This window comes from Molothrus ater, chromosome 4 (genome assembly GCF_012460135.2).
Source record: "Molothrus ater isolate BHLD 08-10-18 breed brown headed cowbird chromosome 4, BPBGC_Mater_1.1, whole genome shotgun sequence".
Classification (NCBI taxonomy): Eukaryota; Metazoa; Chordata; class Aves; order Passeriformes; family Icteridae; genus Molothrus; species Molothrus ater.
In genome coordinates, this window is record NC_050481.2 from 72,211,374 (window position 1) to 72,226,369 (window position 14,996).

General features: G+C 52.9%; 1 protein-coding gene across 4 annotated transcripts in view; it reads left to right on the forward strand.

Moving 5' to 3' along the window:
* Positions 1-14,996, forward strand: part of EXOC6B (exocyst complex component 6B) — a 310,416-nt gene that overhangs the window by 132,547 nt on the left and 162,873 nt on the right. For all 4 annotated transcript variants that reach the window (XM_036382126.1, XM_036382128.1, XM_036382125.1 and 1 more), the window contains exon 7: positions 12,663-12,839. In XM_036382126.1, the coding sequence (XP_036238019.1) occupies positions 12,663-12,839 (177 nt within the window). The remainder of the gene's footprint in view (positions 1-12,662; positions 12,840-14,996) is intronic.

The following is a 14,996-nucleotide window of genomic DNA, read 5'->3' on the forward strand; positions in this document are numbered from 1 at the left end:
ACGTTCCCCTATCCCAGGCTGCTCCAAACCCCATCCAGCCTTTCCTTGGGCACTCCCAGGGCAGCACAAACAGGAATTGTTGGGGATCCAGGGCAGCAGAAATGGAAATCGTTGGGGATCCAGGGCAGCAGAAATGGGAATTGTTGGGGATCCAGAGCAGCACAAACTGGAATTGCTGGGGATCCAGGGCAGCACAAATGGGAATCGTTGGGGATCCAGGGCAGCACAAATGGGAATTGTTGGGGATCCAGGGCAGCACAAATGGGAATTGTTGGGGATCCAGAGCAGCAGAAATGGGAATTGTTTGGGATCCAGGGCAGCACAAATGGGAATCGTTGGGGATCCAGGGCAGCACAAATTGGAATCGTTGGGGATCCAGGGCAGCAGAAATGGGAATTGTTGGGGATCCAGGGCAGCACAAATTGGAATCGTTGGGGTCCTGCTGCCACAGCAGTGCCCTTGTCCTGCCCAGGGAATACTGAACTGTGAGATCCATGGAATTAGGCCTGGATTAAACCCTTCTTTATGCATGGTGCTCATTCCTCAGTGTCCATAGAGGCAGATCCAGGCTCTGTCCTGTGGAGTTTCCTTGAGTTGAGGATGGTCCTGGCTGGGCTGAGCTCAGGCTGAGCCTGGTTAAGCTGAGCCTGGGATCCTCCTGTGTGGTTGAGACAGAGGGAGAAGCCAGAGGGGGAAAGAAGAGGAAAATCCAACCCTTCCAGGGCTTCTTTATGGCTAAAAAAGCTCTTTGTAATTTCCCCAGATGCCTTTAGAGGGCAGATCACGTCCAGGGAATGAATAACGGATTTGGGAGGTGCTGGATATTCCTGGTGGTGGATTCTTCAGGCTGGAGCACTCAGAACATGGAGAGAATTTTTTTTTTAAGAGCATAATTTGAATTCTGCAATAACTTGTGGGGCTTTCAAGGGTGACCACGAAGTGAATTTACAGCATCGAGATGAGATCAGGTTTTGATTTATTGCTGCAGACTTAAAATCTTTTTAGGCTCAGTCCTAAAAATTGTGGTGTGAGTGAAATATTAGTGATGGATGCAGGGAGAAAAATCCTGGGAACATACTGTGGGAGAGGAGAATTATGTAATGTGTTGACTAAGTTCATTTTTATGTTAAAAAAGACCACAAAAAGTGGTTTCAGTTGGGAGAGTTGGTTTTGGAGAGCAGTGCTGAGTGCTGAATGTATAATTTCATTTTTCTCTGCTGTAATCTCTTCTCTAAATCCCCAACCCTCACGCCCCAGTGCTTAGGAAAAAAAAAAAAAGTATTTATCAACAGAATATTTCACATTATCAGAGGGATCTTTGTGAAGTGAAGGCAGGAAAATGAAATTGAAGCTCTTCTGTAAAGTTGAAACTTTTCATATTGGGATTAAATATTCCTTACAGTCACCGTGCTGGGGGAGGCAGGGCCTGGCTAATTCTGTGATTAATTAAAACCAGCACTAACCAAATAATGTTCTGCTTTCTTCTGCTGCTCCCTGAAGCTCAGGGATCCTGGGGAAGATGATTATTCCTGAAAAAGCCATTTTGTTCTCCCCCAGCCGAGCTGCTCTTTGTGGCTCAGCCCCGTTGGCAGCTGCTTTGTGGGTTTCTCATCAAAAAAAAAACCAGAGGGGTTATTCCCAAACAGAATGAAAAGGGCTTTGTTCCAACAAGGATTTATCATTTTTTTTTTTAAATAGTATTTTTTAAATCTCCTGAAGGTGGAGGTGCTGCTGCCCCTGGGGCTTCTTTGGGTTTTAGGGTTCAGCTTTCACTGTGATCCTTGCTCAGATTCCTCCTGAAGTTTTGATGGAAAAGGGAAAAAGGACTGGCAGGATCCACTGGGGCTGTGCACAGCCTTTGGCTCTGTCCCACCCAGCGTCCCTGGACAGACTGGACAGACAGGGAGGGACAGATGGACACAGGGATGAGAGATGGGCTGGGGGGCCACCACTCCAGAGAGCTGGGACAGAACCTCAGCAATTCAGCAGGGCTGGATTGGGGCAATCCCAGCACAAATCCAGACTGGGAGGAGAAGGAAGGGGCTGGGAGCAGCCCTGGGAGAGGGGTTTGGGATGTTGTGGATGAGGCTGGAACGGCCCAGCCCAGAGCCCCCTGCTCAGGCCTGGCTGCTGCCACAGGCAAGGTGGGAATTGTGTCCCTGTGCCCCTCCCTGAGGTGAGAGCCCACCTGCAGAGCTGCCCCAGCCCTGGGGCCAACAGCAGGAGGACGTGGAGCTGCTGGAGAGAGCCCAGAGGAGGCCCCGGAGCTGCTGCAGGGCTGGAGCCCCTCTGCTCTGGAGCCAGGCTGGCAGAGCTGGGAATGCTCCCCTGGAGAAGGGAAGGCTCCAGGCAGAGCTCAGAGCCCCTGGCAGGGCCTGCAGGGCTCCAGGAGAGCTGGAGAGGGGCTGGGGACAAGGCCTGCAGGGACAGGAGCCAGGGAATGGCTCCCACTGGGAAAGGGGAGATTGGGCTGGGATCTTGGCAAGGAATTCCTGGCTGGGCTGGAATTCCCAGATTTGCTGGGGCTGCCCCTGGATCCCTGGCAGTGCCCGAGGCCAGGCTGGACACTGGGGCTTGGATCCACCTGGGACAGTGGGAGGTGGAACAAGGTGGTTTTTAAGGTTCCCTTCCATTCCAAGCCATTCCATGAGGGTTTCACTTTGGGCCATAGCTCGGAAGCACAGGGCACCTCATGCAGCAGCCGTGGCCAATCCCTGGAAGAACATTCCTCTGCCTTGGAAAACAGGATCTTGGGGATGTCAGGGCAGCCTTAGTCTGGCAGGTTCTTCCCAGACTCAGTGAACATCCCAGATCCCATCTCTGTCCCTCAGTTACTGATCTGAGTTACTCTTTTACTCAGTTCCCAGATCCCAGCGTGGAATGTGTCCCCTTGGGATCCCCTTATCCCAGATTTCCGTGGGAATGGCTGAGGGTATTCTGCCTGCAGGTCTGGGATCTGAGTTAGAGCCAAAGGATCTCTGCAGCTCTTCCTAGATCACACTTGAAGACTTTCAGGCTGTCCTGTGAAAAGCCAAAATCCCTTTTTGTGCAGGATTACCCACACTGGGCTTTTCCTGGGATTTACTGAGTCCTGTTGTTCCAGGAGAATCAGAACCATCCCAGGGAGGTGCTCTGACCCTGGCCAGTGCCTCAGAATCCTTCAAACACCCAGCCCAGGCTGATAAACGGGAACAAAAGCAGAATCTTGAAAGGAACCTTATCTGCAAGTGCCAGAGCCCAGGGAGGGGGTGTGGAGCAGCACTCTGGGAACTCCCACGGACACTGGGACACAAGGATTCCATCCCAGGCCAGGGCAACTCCCTGGGGAACGTTGTGAGGTCGAGGAAAAGTGGGGCATCCATGAGTGATAATTCCTGTCTGCTCCATGGCTGAGGGAGCAGCTCCTGCCATGGAAAACAGGGATAACAGGCAGGCTGTTCCTCGGGAAAGCAGCAGCTTCCCAGCCGGTGGGAAGGGAAAATGGGAGGAAAACCTTTGGGAAATGTTGGAATCAGGCTGCTCAAACTCATGGCTGGAGTGAGGGCCCTGTGTGGTGTCAGAGCTCGGGCAGGGGCAGCTCCAAGCTGAGCACACTCAGATGGTTTTTCCAGAATTCCCCCTGGATCAAACCCTGGGAAGTGGAGCCCAACACCTTCCCCCACAGTGAGATCTAATCCATGGCTGATTTTATCCTGAATTTCCGGAGGGGTGAGGGTCCCACCTTCCCTGGGCAAGGACAGAGGTGGGGACAGCACCTGGAGAGGCCCCAGGGGGTTTGAGGAGCTCCTGGAGCTGGGATTATTCCCGTGCTGGGGGCTGGAATTTCACTGGGGGCCTTTGGGTTGAGGAGGAGCCTTCCTGGTGCTCCAGGCTTGCTCCAAGCCCCAGAGCTGCACTGGGGGAGCCCAAGGAAGGGCAGGGAGAGGTTCAGAGCACCCTGGGATAGTGGAAGGCGTCCCTGGCCATGGAAGGGCTGGAATGGGATGAGCTTTTCCAACCCAAACCGCTCTGGGATTCCCTGAACTGCCCAGTTTTGTAATTCTGCAATTCTCTGGTAGGACATCCTTAAGTCAAAGCCTGAATTTGTCCCTTTAGCTCCCCACTCTCCTCTCCAGCTTCATTCCCTTTTCCTCTGGTTTTTTGGGGGGTTTGTTTTGGTTGTTTTCTTTTGTTTTGTTTTTGTTTTTTTCCTGACAAAACAAAGCCTTTTGCTTGGATTTCTCCTTTTTAACGCTTTCACTGAGGGGAAAAAAAAACCCACCAAGCCCAAACCCCAAGCCCTGTTCCCCGTGCCATGCCTCGCTTGTCAGGGAGCGTGTTGGAACAAAGCCTGGCTTGGAAAACAATCCCAATTCCCTGGGAGGGCTCCCAGAGCCAGGCCCTGCACGCTTGGGTGCTCCTGAGTCATTCCAGACCCTCTCACCTGTGACCAGTTTTGGTTGTGGTTCCTCTGCTGCTCCCTCTCTTACTCGGGGCTTTGGTTGGGTCCCAGTTAAGAGTGAGGAGAGGTACAAGGGACATGTGGGAGTTTCCAGGGCAGCTTTGAGTCATGGTTGTGCCTCCTTGGGCAGAGTTGAACCAGCCTGGGGTCACAGCAGCTCCCAGGGTGGGGGATTTCATCCAGGGGGTGCTCCCAGCTGGAGAAGGAATTTTAAATGGTTGGTAGAAGGGAATCAAAGAGTCTCAGTTCCATCTCAGTTCAGATGAATTGTAAACCATTTTTGTGCCCAAGAGCTTGGGCTGCTGGAGCAGAGCCCTGAGCTGTGTCAGGCCGAGGACTTTCATGTGTTTGAAATTCCCTGTGGAACACCCATCATCCTCCTCCTCCTCCTCCTGCTGCTGCCGCTGCCTTGGGTGCCCTGAGCTCATTCTCGGCTCCTCTGCCGCTGTGTAAATGTGATAAATAAACTCTGTAATCGCCTCACTGAGCTCCCTTTGAAGCTGCCCGCAGATCTGGATCCCACAGAAGTGTAAATCAACACTTGGGCCATAAAGGGCTCCTTAAAAAGTGGCTTTTTTTTTGCACAGCTGACCCGGAGGCTGTGGTTGCCCAAGGCTTTTTATCAATCCTCCTGTGATAAATTTCTCCTTGGAAGGAAGAGTCTGGATCATTCCCTTCTCCCAGTGCTGGGCTGAGCAGCCTCCCCACAAAACAGCTGAGGTTTAATGGGTTTTGTGTGAAAAGCTGAATTAACCCAGTTATTGAATGAACTCCAAGGAGGTGAATATGGCTGAGCTCATCCCATGGGTTTGATCCCATCCAGTTGCGTGGGCAGGGGCACCTCCCACTGTCCCAGGTGGATCCCAGCCCCAGTGTCCAACCTGGCCTTGGGCACTGCCAGGGATCCAGGGGCAGCCCCAGCAAATCCGGGAATTCCAGCCCAGGCAGGAATTCCTTGCCAAGATCCCAGCCCAATCTCCCCTTTCCCAGTGGGAGCCATTCCCTGGCTCCTGTCCCTGCAGGCCTTGTCCCCAGCCCCTCTGCAGCTCTCCTGGAGCCCCTGCAGGGACTCTGAGGATTCCCTGGATTTTTCCCTTCTCCAGGGGAACATTCCCAGCTCTCCCAGCCTGGCTCCAGAGCAGAGGGGCTGCAGAGTCCTGGAATGGTTTGTGTAGGAAAGGACCTGAAATCCCATCTCTTTCCAACCCCAACACCTTCCCCTACTCCAGGCTGCTCCAAGCCCCAGTGTCCAGCCTGGCCTTGGGCACTGCCAGGGATCCAGGGCAGCACAAACAGGAATTATTTGGAATCCAGTGGGATCCTGCTGCCACAGCAGTGCCCTTGTTCTGGCCAGGGAATATTGAACTGTAAAATCCATGGAATTAGGCCTGGATTAAATCCAGGTTGGGAAAATGAGCAGGAGCAGGGGATGAGGGTAAATCATGGGGTGAGAGCAAAGCAAAAGGGGAATTGCATTTTCCTCGTCACACACTCAATGCCAAAAACTTGTATTTGAGGAAAATTGATGTTTAGGAATATCAGAGCCGGGGTGGATTTCAGCTCTGGATGGGCTGAGGTGGAAGAGACTTTTTAGGGAATGAGGAGTGGCGGGGGGTTGAGGCTGAGTCTTTGCACTGGGGAGAACAAACCCGTCCAATGCTGCATTTCCAAACTCCTTTTATTTAATGACCTGGAATGGAGTTCAAAAAAAACCAAAACCCATTGTTGGGCCTCGTTTCCTGAGCCCAGGGAGAACTTTGTCAGCCAAACCTCCAACAAATTGTCTGCTCTGATAACAAGTTAGCACCGGGGGCAGGAGAGGCTGAGCCCCTCCTGGTCCCGACAGCGCCGGCTCCGCGGGCAAACTCAAAGCAGGAGCTGCGGCCGTGTGCTGAGTTTACACCTTGCAATAATAATCCCTGCTTTTATCTGATCCCTGGGGGATTTTATAACTTTGGAATGGCTCTCTGGCAGGGCTCCAGCCCTACTGTCATTTTTTATTAACGTTCTTTTTTTTCCCTACCCCCATAGCCAGTCGGCTTTGCTGCTTTTATTTTTTTTTCCCCCTTTCTTTTTTCCCCCTAAGATTGCTTAAGGAATATGTATCCCATTTCTAGGGATATTGGGAAATGATATTTGAATATTCGGTGTCTCAGCCCATTAGAGGGGTCTGTAAAAGCATCACAGCAGGAACTAATCAAAACTACCAAAGCCAGCCTTTAAATCATGGCTCCCTTTAAATCACCAGCCCCTTCTGCCCGGGCCTTATCTCGTGTCTCATCAGGAAAAACCTAATTAGATTCTGCTCAAAAGTAAATATTGGTGGGTGGAGGTGAAGGGAGGTGAGACTCAAGTGTTTGCAAAGGGGTGCAGAAAACAAGGTGAAGTTACAAAAATAACAATATTGGAGTTTGAAAGGAGCTCCTTCCTCCTGGAGGTGGTGAAACAAACTTTTCCTTAGGGTGGCTCTGGAGGCAGAGCCTGGAAGGGTCCCTGGCCTGCTCTGGGAATGATCCTGCGGCATTGGGAATGAGCCCATGGTGTTGGGAATGATTCTGTGGCATAGAGAATGATCCCGTGGTGTTGGGAATGATCCCATGGTGTTGGGAATGAGCCCGTGGCATTGGGAATGATCCCATGGTGTTGGGAATGATCCCATGGCGTTGGAATGATCCCATGGCGTTGGGAATGACTCCATGGTGTTGGGAATGAGCCCATGGTGTTGGGAATGAGCCCGTGGCACTGGGAATGAGCCCATGGCATTGGGAATGATCCCATGGCGTTGGGAATGAGCCCATGGTGTTGGGAATGACTCCATGGTGTTGGGAATGAGCCCATGGCGTTGGGAATGACTCCATGGTGTTGAGAATGATCCCATGGTGTTGGGAATGACCCCATGGCGTTGGAAATGAGCCCATGCTGCTGGGAGTGATCCCATGATCCTGGGAATGACACCATGGTGTTGGGAATGACTCCATGGTGTTGGGAATGACTCCATGGTGTTGGGAATGAACCATTCATTGGTGTTGGAAATGAGCCCATGGCATTGGAAATGATCCTGTGGCATTGAGAATGACTCCATGGAGCTGGGATTGACTCCATGGCACTGGGACTGATCCTAGTCCATGGCATTGGGAATGACTCCATGGCAGTGGGAATGATCCCATAGTGTTGGGAATGTTCCCATGGTACTGGGAATGACTCCATGGCCTTGGGAATGATCCTGTGGCAATGGGAATGATCCCGTGGCAATGGGAATGAACCCTTGGCTTTGGGAATGATTCCGTGGCATTGGGAGTGACTCCATGGAGTTGAGAATTACTCCATGGCATTGGGAATGATCCCATGGCAGTGGGAATGATCCCGTGGCACTGAGAATGACTCCATGGTGTTGGGAATGACCCCATGGTGTTGGGAATAACCCCAAGGCACTGGGAATGATCCCATGGAGCTGTGAATGCCTCCGTGGTTCTGGGTGCTGGCTTGTGGCTGGGGTCACTTGATCTCGAGGAGCTGTGTTGCTTTGAAAAACCCAACTCTGAAAAATTCAACTACAAAAAATTCAGCTCCAGCTTGGTTGGGCTGGGTCCATTTGGTTGTGAGGGGTGGGAAGGTGGAGTTTCTGTTCGCAAGCTTCTGGGAGTTTTTTGGGATGGATCCTGGAATGCTGAGGGAAGTCCTTCCTGTTGAGGGCTTTGAATCCCAGGATGGTTTGGGTTGGAAGGTACCTTAAAAATCATCCCATCCCACCCCTGCCTGAGCAGGGACACCTTCCACTATCCCACGTTGCTCCAAGCCCTGTCCAGCCTGACCTTGGACACTTACAGGGATGAGGAGTCCACACCTCTCTGGGAATTTTAGGGTTTGAAGAGAAACCCCCAAAGCTGCATCCTGCAGGATCAAGCCCTCAGTGAAGGGATGTGCAGGAGACAGGATTTACACCATCAAATAATCCCAGGATGGTTTGGGTGGGAAAGGACCTTAAATCCCATCCCATTCCACCCCCTGCCATGGGCAGGGACACCTCCTGCTGTCCCAGGTCCCCCTAAAAGTCTTCTGGACTGCCTGATGACAACCTCAGTGCACAAGGGTGGGTCACTGACCCGGGCCTGGCCCTGGAGGTGGAAAGGTGCCTCTGCTTGTCCTACCAACCATTCTGGAAATAGGATTCCCACCAGGAGCTGGGAATTGTGCCCTGATGGAGTGATGGGGGTGCTCCTGGTCTCCAGGCTGCTGTGGATGAGGGAGGTGGCTGTGCTTGGAGGGAGCTTCACCTCCACAATCCCAACACTTTGTGTTTGATCCTAAAAGCAACATCAGCTGTGACCAGGCCTTGGCTCTCCTGCCTTTTTTAATGCTCCCATGGAGCAGAGTGAGCCAGGATTGATGGTCCTGCATAACAGAGGCAATCCCACAGGATAACCCCAAACTGGCCTCACTTTCCTGGAAACCACACCAAAAGGTGGGCGGATTTTGGGTTGGATTTATCATCTCCTGAGGGCTTTGGGCCTCCCCCAGCCCCATTTCCATGGGTTTTCCAAGGGTATCCCAGGTGTCACCCGGCCTCTGATGTGGGGAACTCATCCCTTTGTGGGGAACAGATCCCCCAAACCCCCCAGTGCTCCTCTGCAGGCTGGGTTTGATCCTTCCTGTGCCCCAGCAAATCCATGGAAGGGTTGTTCTGCTGCACTCCAGCCTGGGGAGGTGCTGGGAATGAGCTGGGGAGTTCCTTTGGATAATCCTGAACTTCTCCAGAGCTGCTTCCTCTGGGCCTCCCCCCAGCCCTGCCTTTCCCTCACAGTGAAACCCAAACCTCGCTGACTTCACGGAGCTGAGGAAAATTTGATATTTCTCACTTCTAGGTCACCTCAGTCCAGATCGTTTCCTGCCGGGAGCGGGGGGCTGGGAATGCCCTGGTGGAGATGGAAATGGAAAAGCCATTCCCGTTCCTCCTGGGGTGTGCAGGGCCTTCATCCTGGGCTCGGGGCATTCCTGTTCCTGCTGCAGTGGGAATGTGCCCATCACAGGTCAGGATTTGGCTCCTATGTTCCTAGAAAGGGAAGGGAACAAAAGCTCCACTGAGTGATGTGAGGTCGTTCAGGCAGAAATCCCTGGAAAATCTCATCCAATTTAAAACTCTCCCCGCAAAAATCCTGAAAGGTGAAGATTCCTCAAGGTCCCAATTGCTCCTGGTGGGCTGGAAACCTTTTGTGCCTTTGGGAGCATCCTCTGGCTGGTTTTTAGGATATCTGGGAGTAGGGACACAGAAATTTTTCCTTCTTTTTTATTCAGAGAGTAGGGAGGCCCTGGCACAGGGTGCCCAGATTTGCTGTGGCTGCCCCTGGATCCCTGAAGTGTCCAAGGCCAGGTTGGACACTGGGGCTTGGAACACCCTGGGACAGTGGAAGGTGTCTCTGGGGGTGGAATGGGATGGGATTTGTGGTCACTTCTAACCCAAACTGTTCCTGGATTCCGTGATTTCCCAGCTGGTGCTTGGACTTTATTCCAGATCAAAACTCTTCTCTTGATAACTCAGTTTATTTGCATTAAAAGTGCAAAATCAAAACTTGGAGGGTAAATTCCATGTGGGGCTCCTTGTCCTGGAGCGATGCCGGAGGGACAGATTTCCTTGATTTCTAAATAACTGGAATTTATGAAATCTTATCAACATTTTGTTTGGATCTTATCAATATTGATACCTGGCCACATCCTGCTGTGCTCCCAACACAGGAAAGATGAATCCCTGTTGGAAAGCAGAGGTGGGACCAAGGTTGGTGATCCTCAGAGAGCTCTTCCATGGATCCTTGGTGACACCAACTCCATGTCCAGGCTGAAATCCCATGTGTTTCACGCTGAGGGCTGGGGCAGGGGAGTCCAGGGCTGGCAGCAGCATCCTCCAGCTCGTTATCCCAGATTTCCCTCTCCCATGACCGCCTGTGCTCTCCAGGCCCACTCCACCCTGCTTAACGAGCCGCGTCCAGCTCAGGGCTCCGTCCAAAACTGCGCCTTTTCCCACTCTTTGATTCTCCCCTCTCCAGAAGGAGAAGGATTACATAAACTGGAGGGTTTAATGAGTGCACTGGGCTTGCTTTTGGGGGAATTTCCAGTAGATTCAGGGTTATAACTTCATTAGGCCTTGTTGGGAAACTCATGGCAGCGCTGGGCGGGCCCGACCCCGACCCTTTGTTGTGTTCTCTTCTGAAGGACCGAGCGCTCCCGCCCCTTTTTGAAGTCCTAATTCCCTTTATGGGATGTTGCAAGGCCTTTCTATAGAGTGCTGCCTCTGAAGTCCGAAAATCCCGGTGCCAAAAATGCCCCTTTCCCCATCGGCCTCGCGTCCTGACGTCGGGAGCAAAACTTTGTCCTGGGCAGTGTCCACCCAGACCTTTCCCTCTGGGGCTCTGTTGCAAAAATTCCCATTGTTGGGATTCATCCCTGAAGAGATTTTTTTTTAAAGGGATTGGGAGCCAGGGTTGGGAGTCCCCTGGCTCAGCTGGGAGGAGCACTCGGAGTAAATAAGCACTCTAGGGCTACTCCTGCTTTCCAGCCACTAGAGGTCAAGGTTGTGCTGTGGGATAACACATCCCACAAGGATTCACATCCCCATCCAAGGATTCACTCCTGTTCCCGCTGCAGCTGCCTCCAGGGGCAGCTTTGTACACGGAATTTTGTTAGGGGTTGCCCAGCTGGTTAATTAATTCAGAGCTGATTGTGTGTGCTCGGGGTGAGGAGCACTTTGAGGTGGATTTTCCGAGGGATGGGATGTCCATGCCTGGATTTTCCAAGGAATGGGGTCTTCATGCCATGCTTGGATTCCTCAGATGTAGGAATTATCCAATGCTCGGTCCCTGGTGGGGTTTTGCTTCCCAAGGGGAGATTCCAAAGGGATTTTGAAGCTGGCAAAAATCAAAGCTGCTCCTGAATAATTTTTGGTGGGACGTTAAAACTTCCAAGTTTTGAAAAGGAAATAATCTGGGAGGTTTGCACACAGATTAAGCACACTTTGTGCTCTCTGCAATTCAGGTAGCAAAAGTAATTAATAATTAGAGATTTTTAATAGTAATTAATAATGTTTTAATTCTCCCTTGGTGTCACTGACAGCTGGATCTCCAACAGGTTTAATGGTTTTCCTGCTTCCTTCTAAATCCAGGCTGCCACATTGCCATAGGGAAGGGGATGAGCCCCTTTTGCCACCTCAGAGAATCCTGGAATTCCAGGATGTCCAGGAGCTACCTGGGCTTGTGGAAAGTGTCCTTGCCCATGGAATGAGAGGATCCTGAAGATCCTGTCTGTGATTCCATGATTCCCACACACCTTTCTCCTGATACATAAAAAATCCACAGCATAATATGGGGAGGAATCCTCTAAATCTGTGTCTAAATCCATATAAATTCCAGGTTTTCCGAGTGTTTATTTTCCAGTTACACCAGCACACAAACCCACGTGTCCAGCAGGGCCACATCCATGGGATTGGCCTTTTCCCCCTGGTTTTGGCTGGGATTTGGCCCTGGAGACCCCTCGTGTGTTTGTGCTGCTCCCATTCCTTGCCCTTGTGTTTGAACTTGATCAGCTCCTGAGCAAGTGGGCCTGAACCACTTTTCCTGTCGATTATTGTGCTCCATATCAAAGGAAAAACAATGGAATTTTTGCAGGAGGGCACAGTGTGACCTCAGCTGCCAGACAACCCCAAAACCCCTGGAATAACTCCGCGTGTTCCCAGCCCTCCATCCCGCTGCTTCCAGCACGTTTTCCTTGAGCACCTTTTACAGCTCGTTCCGCACATCAACAATGTGCAATTAAACCCTCCTGGGCTCCCACAAAAATGCTTTCAGGAACCTCTGGGGTCCAGATGTGGAATGTTTTGTGCCGCCACGGCTGGGAAAGAGGAACAAACCCAGCGGTTCAGGAGGTCCCTGTGACAGTCACCACATGGCCCGCGGGCCAATATCGCTGCAGCTGGGCCGTAAACGGATCAATGTGGCAGCACGGGGGCCGGGGCGCTGGGATTTGGAAAGAGTCAGGAGCGTGTTTGGATTGTTGCATAATCCCTGGCCTGCTTTGCAAATGGATCTGGGAATATCTGGCTCGGGGGAAAGGCGACGTGTCAGAATTCCGCCGAGCGCGTGGCGCCTCCGGCCTCCTTTGTCCCCGTTCAGGGCCAGAGGCTCCTCGTGCCTGAAAACCAAATGAAACCCCAGGTGGAACCTGTGTTTGCTCCTAGGCACAGCAGCAGAGGAACCTGGACAACATCGTGTCCCAGCAGCCCAGGATTGGCGGGGGAAAGAAATCCAAGAAGGAGTTCAGCGCCAGCTCCGAGCTGGAGGTGAAGAACACCAGCCCCATGTCGGAGCAGGATTCGGGGATCCTGGATGTGGAGGATGAGGACGAGGAGGAAGAGGTAAACACCAAACTGGGTGGTGTGGGGTGCCTGTGGTGTCTCAAGGGGTTTGCTCCTTGCTCATGGGGGAGTCCTGAAGGTGCAGAAGAGGCTGGAGAACGTGGGATGTGTCTCCAAATTTGGTTATTTTGTGGTTTTCTCCCTATTCCCATTACTGCGCTCAGTGGAGAGGCCAAGGATTGGGAACTGCCCATCCCAGTCTGTCCCAGCACCTTGCTGCTGCTGGAGAACATCCATCCCTCAGGGAAACATTGCTCCATAACCTGATTTTTGGCCTTTTCCTTTCTCCTGGTTTGTCTTCAGATAAGGTGTTGTGTCAGGATGGGAGGTGGAAATTTAAATTCCTTCATGTGCTCCCTTCTTCGCTTCCTGCTGCAGCTTCCTGGCACCTGACAGAGGGTTTTGGGAACCACATAACCTGGGGGTGGTGTTGGTTTTTCCTTCCTCCCAGTGCTGGTTCACCTGGGATTTGGGATGTTTCCCATGGAGTACAGCCCCATGTCTCAGGAAAGGCAGCTGCAGTGCAGGACCTGGGGGGTTGAGCCTTTGGATGTGTCCATCGTGCCGTGGGATGCAGCCGTTTCCTGGAGCTTTTGGGAAGTTCTGTCTGCCCCTCTGGATGGTTCTTCTCACTTGTTGAAGCCTCTTTTGTCAGGAAAATGATCTTTTCAGCTGCAGCCACTCCCTGGGCTGGGAGGTGTTTGTCACCCTGACCGTAACAGCCCCTGAGCAGCCAGGGAGGGGACCAAGGACGAGCTGGGAATTTGAAGTTGGGTTGTTCAAGTGGTTCTGGGCTTTCTGTTTTCCCTCTGCAAATCCATTCCCTCCTTTCCGTGGCTGCTGTGCATCCAGAGCAGAGCGAGGTCACACCTTCCTCCATGGGGATGGAATTGTGGGCTCAGCCCAGACCCTTCCTGGGGCCTGCTCTGGGACCCTCTGGAGGGGCTCCACATTCCCACAGCAGCATGGAATGAGGCCCCGGAGCTGCTGCAGGGCTGGAGGCAGGCTGGCAGAGCTGGGAATGTTCCCCTGGAGAAGGGAAGGCTCCAGGCAGAGCTCAGAGCCCCTGGCAGGGCCTGCAGGGGCTCCAGGAGAGCTGGAGAGGGACTGGGGACAAGGCCTGCAGGGACAGGAGCCAGGGAATGGCTCCCACTGGGAAAGGGGAGATTGGGCTGGGATCTTGGCAAGGAATTCCTGCCTGGGCTGGAATTCCCAGATTTGCTGGGGCTGCCCCTGGATCCCTGGCAGTGTCCCAGGCCAGGTTGGACACTGGGGCTTGGAGCAGCCTGGGACAGGGGGAGGTGTCCCTGCCCATGGATGGGATGGGATTTAAGGTCCTTTCCCACCCAACCCATTCCATGTTTCCATGGTTCTGGCCTGTCCCAGACAGGTGATTCCCATCTCTGGGTGTGGTGGCCCTTTGGTGACCTCACAGGAGGTGGCCCTGCAGTGGGGGATGGGCAGGAGGGGCTGTCCCCATCCCAGTCCCTGTCCCAGGGTGGGCAGTGGCCACTGTCCATGGTGATGAACAGTGGGGGAGGAGGGGCAGCAGCCATGGGACCCCTGGGTGCACCTGGCCAGGTGTCCTGGAGGAGATGCCATGGGGGAGATCCCATGGAGGAGATGCCATGGGGGAGATCCCATGGAGGAGATGCCATGGGGGAGATTCCATGGGGGAGATCCCATGGAGGAGATCCCATGGAGCAAATCCCATGGGGAATATCCCATAGAGGAGGTCCCATGGAGGAAATCCCATGGGGGAAATCCCAGGGGGAATATCCCATGGAGGAGATGCCATGGAGAAGCCCCCATGGAGGAGATGCCATGGCGAGATGCCATGGAGGAGATCCCTTGGAGAAGATCCCTTGGAGGAGATCCCATGGAGGAGATTTCATGGAGGAGATGCCGTGGAGGAGATCCCATGGAGGTGCCCCATATAGGAGATCCCATGTGGGAGATCCCTTGGAGGAGCCCCCATGAAGGAAATCCCAGGGGTAATATCCCATGGAGGAGAGAAAAGCGAGCAGTTTGTTCCTGATCAGCTTTGAGTTCCCTGTGTTCCTTCCTCATAGAATCAGGGAATCTCCTGGATGGAAGGGGGTCCACAGGGATCATCTATCCATCCATCCATCCACCCCTGTCCCTGCTCAGACCCCC